The 9058-nt window shown below is 40.3% G+C and overlaps 1 protein-coding gene across 1 annotated transcript; it reads left to right on the top strand.

The window, feature by feature from the left end:
- Positions 1–3018: 3018 nt before the first annotated feature.
- On the top strand, positions 3019–3610 carry LCE7A (late cornified envelope 7A). The gene has a single exon (XM_049614482.1). The coding sequence runs from the start codon at positions 3053–3055 to the stop codon at positions 3362–3364; it is 312 nt and encodes a 103-aa protein (XP_049470439.1). The 5' UTR covers positions 3019–3052; the 3' UTR covers positions 3365–3610.
- Positions 3611–9058: the final 5448 nt, after the last annotated feature.

Below are 9058 nucleotides of genomic sequence, written 5' to 3'. Positions count from 1 at the left end.
GCAATTGTGAATGGGATCAGTTTCTTTATTTGTCTTTCTGTTGCTTCATTGTTAGTGTATAAGAGTGCAACTGATTTCTATACATTGATTTTGTATCCTGCAACTTTGCTGAATTCATGTATCAGTTCTAGCAGACTTTTGGTGGAGTCTACCGTATTTTCCATGTATAGTATCATGTCATCTGCAAAAAGTGAAAGCTTGACTTCATCTTTGCCAATTTTGATGCATTTGATTTCCTTTTGTTGTCTGATTGCTGATGCTAGAACTTCCAACACCATGGTAAACAACAGCGGTGAGAGTGGGCATCCCTGTCGTGTTCCTGATCTCAGGAAAAAAGCTCTCAGTTTTTCCCCATTGAGGATGATGTTACCTGTGGGCTTTTCATAAATGGCTTTTATGATGTTTAAGTATGTTCCTTCTATCCTGACTTTCTCAAGGGGTTTTAAGAAAGGGTGCTGAATTTTGTCAAAGGTCTTTTCTGCATCGATTGACAGGATCATATGGTTCTTATCTTTTCTTTTATTAATGGGATGTATCACATTGATTGATTTGTGAATGTTGAACTAGCACTGCATCCCAGGAATGAATCCTACTTGATCATGGTGAATAATTCTTTTTATATGCTGTTGACATCACATCTTTTTTTAAAAAAAAAGTTTATTTATTTATTTTGAGAGATACAAAGAGCATGATTAGGGGAGGGACAGAGAGAGAGGGAGAGAGAATGCCAAGCAGGCTGTACATGGTCAGCACAGAGCCTGACTCAGGGTTCAATCCCACAAATCATGAGATCATGACTTGTGCCAAATTCAAGAGTTGGACACTCAATTGACTGAGCCAGCCAGGCACCCCAATACCACATCTTCTTTATCCATTCATCAGTCGATGGACATTTAGTCTCTCTCCATAGTTTGGCATTCAACAAATATTTGTTGAGCACTTACAATATGTCAGGCACTGTGCCAGCGCTGAGGAACATGGAGATTTCATTCTATCCAGGATGAGTGATACTGAAAAATAAATACAAGAATGGTGTTATAGGAGTATAGGGCATCATGACAACATTTCACAGGAAAAACTAATATGACTGAGTCTGAACACACAAGGACCCAGAGCAAAGTAGCAGGGACAGTATTTAGAAAGGAAAAGAGGCCATATCTCTTCTAACAAGGAGATCATAAAGGATGGCTATAGGCATAAGTAGTATTGAAGACCCAATAGTGGGAAGCTGAAGTGCCTCACATTTGACAGCTACTGTCTGACCCTTGGAGTAGAGGCAGTATCATCTGTTTAGAGGTAACAGTGAGTATTTTTGAGGTTCATAGAGGAGAAAAGGCATGATGTGTGTGTGTGGAGTGAACACAGAGAAGTATATAGAATCACCAAGCAGTGTTTGGGGCCCAGCATGAGTGGATGGTCATGATCTTATGATGATGCCAACCTGCCAAAGAGTCTGTTTTGTTTTTGTTTTTGTTTTTATAGCAGCTAGGCATAACATGAAGGTTTTAGCCAGGGTTGGTGTTTTGTCAGTCAAGTGCATTAATAAGTCAAAGGACCAAGAACATTTATTATATTGGTGACAGAGTGGTTAAAATAATAAACTAAAGAAAGCAAATGAGTGGGGAGTGGCATGAAGAAGAAGGATCTGGTGGGCAGAGAGGTGGTAGATTCTAGTGGAAATGACCAAGCAGGTTCAAAAGAAGGGACTGAGGTCAAAGGCAGGGGTGTCTGGCTCCCAGTTCAGACACTGCACAACTTTGAACATCTCCTGTGCCCTCTCTGGTGCTCAGTTCCTCATCTATGTGTGTATTGTAGGTACAAGACTGAAATCCTTTCCAACTGGGCCTTTCTATGATGCTACATTGTTGGTTGATGCCTTATGCACCCTGGGATCTGAATCAGATACACTAAGCCCTCAGTAGTGACCCAGGGGTGCTAAGATTATTGGCTTCAAACTGATAATAGAATCTACAAAAACTCCCATCTCTGTCCTAGATTGATCCAACAATAGTGGCCTTAGATTTTCATCTAAAGCTTGCATTAGATTCCTGCAGAAACACTAAGTTCAATTCCCAACGGTGGCCATTGTAAATGCCCTTGTAAATCATGATCTTCTTATCTTTATGGAAATACTTCTAAGTTTTATAGAGGGAAGGGATGTTCTGGAAAAATACTCATGAGGATCCAGTAGTGATCCAGAGTGATAAAGTGGTAGAATGACATAGCCACAGGAATGTGGGAAGTTGCCATCATAACCACCTGGTTGGGAAGAGCTTTCATATTATCATGGCTCATTCTCTTGAGTTGAGTGCAGGATGTGTATAAAAGGCCTCAGACCATACTGTCTCCTCACTTCCCCTGACCTATCCATTGCTTGCCTGACATTGGGAGGCAAGGTAAGTGTCTTTACTCATCGGATGGCAGTTTGGGAATGGCTGGAATTGCCACACCATAGCTAAATGGGATAAGCCACTCTAGGCTGGAGAGAATGGGAACTAACTGGTAATTTCAGGAAGATCAGGCTCACAGAAATCATTAGATGGCTCAGAAGCAGCAATCCCGGAAGGGATGAGTGTTAATTGAGATTGGGGTCGGGGTGGGGGAAGCTAGTTTTTAGGACAAGAGACACACATAGGGCTGAAAAGTAGAACTGAAGGCCAAGCCCATGATGTAAGAAAGATTAAAAAAAAATAGGAGGTGAAGAAGACATGTGGTATAACCATGGACTCAGGCTAACCACGTGGTTTCTAGAATGCATAAATTAGAATATATTATAAAAACAAGGTAATACTTTGGAAACTACCCAAGTTGCTGCCTCAGAAGTCAAGAGTCTTGGGAGAATCAGGTCAGTAGAAGTTACTGACCCCTGGCCTGATTTTTCCTATGCCTGGAAAGTGGGGCTTCTCTGCTATAAAGATATGGATCCAGGAGTCATAGAATCAGTTATAGAACTTCAGAATCTGGAGAAAAATACTGATGCAAATTAAGTTTATAGTCACTGAACTTTCAAAACCTTTGCATTGCTTTTCAGAGTAACTGAACTTTTCCCAAGATGTCCAGCCAGCAAACCCAGCAGAAATGTCAGCTCCCTGCCAAGTGTCTTCCCAAGTGTCCACCGAAGTGCCTCGCTCAGGCCCCTCAGGCCCCACAGGCCCTGGCCCCCTGCCCAGCTCCCTGCCCCCCACCTGTCCCCTCCTGCTCTGTCCACAGTTGCTGTACCACTGGCTTCAGAAACTGCTGCTCTCTGGGGTCTCATCGGTTTCCGGATGTCTGTCTAGGCCCACTTCAGCCTTCCAACTGTTGGGAGAGGGAGTCCTCTGGGTGTTCCAGTTGTTGCCATGGATTTGGGGGCTGCAGCTTTTGATGAGCTTTGGTTCATCCATAGCCAAGGCTGAGCCTGGAGTTGACGACATTCCTCACTCGCACCTTGTTTTCATTCTCCTCCTGAACTAAGATGCCTAGATGTGTACTTAAAGAATTCCTCTTTTTGCTAAAAACTTCAGACCTCTTGGCCTTGGCTCTTTCCTACATCAATACCTGAATGCTACAAAAAAACTCTGCTTCCCAAAGCCTTATCAACATGTAAAAATAAAGCCTATCTTTCCTGGCACCCTGAGCTCTTTAGTGTTTGTCGATGCCCCCATCCTCAGTTCTGGGGAGCCCCTATTAACCTGGATTCTTCAAGCAGACTCCAGAATGAGCCAGCTATATATGGGAAATTCCCACCAAGGGAGGTCCCAGACATGGGCCGTCTGAGAGGGCTGTGGAAAGGAAAGATCCAGAGGGGAGCAATGGGGTACTCCCAAAACCTGAGTGACCCTGTTCCAATGATGTTGCTGCCACCATCCATGAGGTTTCTTCCTATTCATTAGGGACATTATGATCCCCAGCCCTGAAATTCAGCCTCCAGACTCTTTTGACTTGAGGGAATCTCATCCTTAAGAAAGAAGTGGCACAGGGATACTTGTTTTCAGACCTTGGTTCAAAAATCCATGACAAATACTCTCCTTGAACATATCTACCTGACTGAGTCCTTCACTACTTCTCTTCACCCAGGAACTGGAGTCTACACAGTGACACAGCACAATTCTTCTGAGACACTTTTGCTGTGTACCCTTTGCGGTTTCTTTTCTCTTTGTATTCAATGGGACAAATGGTATGGATTTGGGGCAAGTTCTCAATATACTGTCCTTTTTAACCCAGCAGTCAGCATAGGCAACAGCAATGTTCATGCCCATCCTCCAGGACTAGGCTTCTTAGCCACAGGATCGAGACACTGGTGTCTTGGGGGCAGTGGAAGACAAAGGGATGGAACTATGGTCAGTGCTCTTATGGTCAGAATTTGCACATAATCCACATCTTATATCAACCAAGCCACAGCTATGTGAACATCTGGGCTCATGTGGTGGAGTGAGTCTGACACCTGAATGCCATCCCCTAGGTATGCTGTAGAAGAGAGACTGAGGGCAACTGCTCCAGGCCATCCTCTTGTACCAAAATAAATTATTAGAGGTCACAGCATTGGAAGTCATGTGGCATTCAGGTCACTGAAAGCCACATTCTTTTACATCCCAATCAACCTTCAGTCTGAGAAAGGAAATTGCTTGATCAGTGGTTTTCAACCTCTGAAAAAAGCAACAGTAGGCATCCAGAAAGATGTTTCAGAGGTTCTTGAGATGTCTTTGAGAGAGAAACTATGTGTGTGCTTATTTATTTAAAATTCTGTGATAATATTTAGCATGCTTACTCAAAAGTGTTAAATAACCAATGATAAATGGTAACATCTTGGAGGTCATCAGGATCTCCAGGCAATCTGGGCCATTAGCATAATTAGCAGATGTCAGAGTAAAAATGTTGTAACAAATTAGGGTGCATTTAAGGTCTTAGTCATATTTATTGATTTAATGGGAAATATCTTTTTTCAACATTCTAGCTTTATTCTTTGAAATATTTTCAAACTCAAACTCACTCCTTAGCTCTAGAGGAAGTGCAAGTGATCTGACAGGTGAGGTTGTGAGAGCCTTTCCTCGTGTGTACACTTCTTTGCTTGTTGTTGGTAGCTGGGGGAGTGTATCTGTGGACCAGATTCTGTCCCAATCCAGGTACCAGGTCTTAGACTTTGGAATAAATATTATGGCTTCCATTTTGACCATGGTACAAGTTACATTCTTCAATGCTTTACTGACCATCTGTCTTACACCTAAATCTCTCTCAATTGATTCAGAGTTTGGAGAATAAAGGAATGTGATTAATTAACCCTCTCAAAAATTAAGAAGAACGTAGCTCTGTGCTGGATCCACCCATCCTTTATATACTGTATTAGGTTATACGCAATTTTACTCACACAAAATTGTACTACAGCTTGTTTCATTAAATGTGATACCAAGTAAGTCCAGATGCATCAGTGTCTTATGGTAAGGTATCTTAAGAACTAGTAAACAAGTCATATGCCCTATGTAATAATATAATGCTAAAGCTAATCTGAGTACTGTGTAAGTTTTCTTATCTGGCTATATTTATAAAAAACTTATTTTAAATAAAGATAAGATAATTTTACAAATGGATCATTGATTAAACAGAAAAAAAATTAAAGAGTAATCACTGCTGTGCCCAACAGAATGTTCAGGCTTAAAATAAGACACGTTATATAGTACTGGTACCACATGATTTTCAACTAACAATAACTACATTAATTATAGCATACAAAATTAATGCCTTCAGCCCAAAATTTGATCTGAACATACCTTAAAGTAGCACGTTATAATTATGTTTATTGTCATCAGGATTCATCATTTACGGTGGTTAGGAATAAGGTAACTGGTCTGACATGTTTAATGCAGTGAAATTTCACAAGATCGTTTATGCCAGCTACTTCCTGACAATTATAATCTTGCTATAAAGTATAACATACATTCACTTGAAATAGGTAATGTTAAAAGTACAGATAAATTTAAATCTGGATGAGTGCCTGGGGGCTCAGTTGGTTAAGCATCCAACTTCGGCTCAGGTCATGATCTCACAATTCATGAGTTTGACCCCCACATAAGGCTCTGTGCTGACAGCTCAGATTCTGTGTCTCCCTCTCTCTCTGCTCCTGCCCTGCTCACACTCTGTTTCTCTCTCTCTCTCTTGAAAATAAATAAACATTAAAAAAATTTTAATAAAAAAATTAAGAAAAATTTAAATCTGGCAATGAAAACTCATTTATATTATATCAAAAGTGGATTCCCACATTTTACAGGAGAGAAAAACATATACCACTGTAGAATAGCTTGTTAAAAAATCACATACAATTGACACTGTAATAAGGATGTTTATGACTGACTAATTTAGAATTACAGTTGGAACATTTGCTCATAAAGAAGTTCAGAAATATTCCAGTATGACATCAACCACACTTTGTGAATTACCTTAAAGGTTCAGATCATGAGATATTTATAACAAAGCTCAAGAGGAGTATAGTTAAGAATCTTTCCATTTTGCTTATTTTGTTACAGTATGTTTAGGCAAGTAAATATAAAGATGATTACACATACTTAACAGAAGAAAACAACTTTATATATTGAGATTGGATTTTTAACACATTATTAAATACATAGGGAAAATGTGATGTTTACATACTGATATTGCAAAGGCAAAAGGCAAGAAAAATTGCACGAACTGTGCTTTGTATAGACACTATTGTTAATATATATTGAAGTACTTGTGTGTGGCGTGAAAAATAAATGGATTTAATAAGATGCTGAGATATTGAAAGACAAGATCTGATAACCATTCATAAAAATTGGCTTTAACTTGCCAGATTTCTAATAGTATTTGTATGAAATGAGAAGAAATGGCATTTATGTTTTTATATCACAGATCATTGCCAATACAGAGGCAACCTCCTGGTGTAGATATTTTAAATGCAATAAGAAATTACCATTTTGTTTGTTGTCAAACATCATTATGGTTGTCGAAGATCTCATAAATACATCATGGTTGCCTCAGTTGCCAAATTTTTCTGATTAGCTTAATAAACTGAAAAAGCTCAACATATACGGTATTGCAATGTAACTGTGTTTAAAACAGAAAATCAGATACAAACAATGAAATGAGAGGGTTTTTTTCCCAAATTTTAATTCCAGTGTAGTTAACATACCATGTTATATTCGTTTCAAGTGTACAATATAGTGATTCAACAATTCTATACATTACTCAGTGCTCGTCAAGATAAATGTACTCTTAATCAAATGAAAGCTTTTGACTCAACATAGAAGAAAGTAAATTCAACTTTTTAAACATTGAATTGTTAGTAATTCATTAAATAAATATTTATTAAGCACCTACTGTGTGCCAGGCATTAATCTAGCAGTTGAGGATATAGCTATAAACAGAAAGAAAATAGTCCCTGCGCTCATGGAGCCCAGAGTCTAGTGGCAGAAGCAGATAATAACTGCACACCGGTAAACAATATATTAGATGCTACTAAGTAGAATGGAGGAGGAATAAAGGAAGGTTGGGGGCACAGAGAATTCTGGGGGGAGGCAGTTGATACAGTATGGTCAGGGAATACCTGTGTGATAAACTCTTCTTATCAGGAAGCAAAGAAGTGAACCACACGAATATCTAGAGTGATAGCATTTTAGGCAGCAGGAACAATGAATACAAAGTTTGGGCAGAAACACACTAGATTCTAGCTGGAGGGAGGGAGTGGGTGTCTGGGTAGGGGTAGGATCATAGAGATAACTTATATTCTGTTATGATGTGTTCACAAAATTTTCCTTTTATAATAAATGGAATGGGCATGCATCAGAAGGTTTGGGGTGGAGGTGTGCCATTACCTGACTTATATTTAAAAGTATAATTTTGGCTGTTTTGTTAAGAATAAACTATAGAGATTAAGGGCAGGTCAGGGTGCCCATAGAGAAGGCCACCACAACAATCAAGGCAAGAGCTAACAATGGTGTGGACAGAATATTTGTGTTGGAAGTGATGGGAAGTTTTCAGACTCTGGACATATTTTGAAGACTTAAGCAACAGGATTGCTGAAGAAATATAAGCATGTATGACAAAAAGGAGTGAGAGAATGTTTCATCTGGTCAGCAGGAAGGATGGAGTTACTTTCTTTTTGAGAGAGAGAGTGCATGTGAGTGAGTAGGGGTGAGGCAGAGGGAGAGAGAGAGAGAGAGAGAGAGAGAGAGAGAGAGAGAGAATCTTAAGCAGGCTTCATGCTCAGTGAAGAGCCGGACACGGGACTCAGTCCCACAACCCTGAGATCATGACTGAGTCAAAATCAAGAGTCAACTGACTGAGCCACCCAGGCACCCCCCCCCGCCCCGACTTTTTTAGGATGGAAATACTTTTAAAGAGATAAGGAAAACTTTAGGAAAAATGGAGTCGGTGTGTTTATTTGTTTGTTTTGATGGTTGATACAGGATGGTAACACCTGGAGAGAGAAGAGCACATCTTCAATGAGTAGGCCTCAGGATGCTCCAATGCCTAGAAATCAGGGACATGAGAACTGACTATTGAGGGAAAGTGAGGCAGAGTGGTCAGTGAAGAGTATGGGACCAAGACAGGGTGATGGCCAAACAACCAGGCAGAGGAAGCACTTCCAGAAAGAGCGAGTGCCTACCCCAGCCAGATGCTGCTGTTGGTGCCAGCCCCATCCATTGTATCTGGCAACAGGGAGATCAGCAGGACCTATGTAAGGGCATTTGGTGAAAATTGTAAGGATGCAAGCTGGGTGGCTAGGTTGAAAGAACTGGAAATGAGAATTCTGAGCAGTTTTATGGTACATAAAACAGGAAACAGAGTGTTGACTTGAAGTGGATGTCAGATTGAGGGAGAGAGTCAGAGACAGAGACTGATTTTTTTAAAGAATATATATGTATATGTACATATATGCAATATTTTTACATGATGATGGGAATGATACAGTATAGGAGAGAGGATGACTGCCAGTAAAATACTCTTGGGTAGATGAGAGGGGTGGGATCCAGGGCATCTGGGGTGGAACAGGCCTCAGACTGGAGTAGTGGGTAGTTCCTGCATGGGAGCAGGAAGGAAAACAATA

The sequence above is a fragment of the Panthera uncia genome (genome assembly GCF_023721935.1).
Source record: "Panthera uncia isolate 11264 chromosome C1 unlocalized genomic scaffold, Puncia_PCG_1.0 HiC_scaffold_3, whole genome shotgun sequence".
NCBI lineage: Eukaryota > Metazoa > Chordata > Mammalia > Carnivora > Felidae > Panthera > Panthera uncia.
This window is presented reverse-complemented; position numbering and strand designations above follow the sequence as displayed.

Coding starts and splice junctions, on each gene's coding strand:
- LCE7A (XM_049614482.1), top strand. CDS start 3,053: ATGTCCAGCCAGCAAACCCAGCAGAAATGTCAGCTCCCTGCCAAGTGT.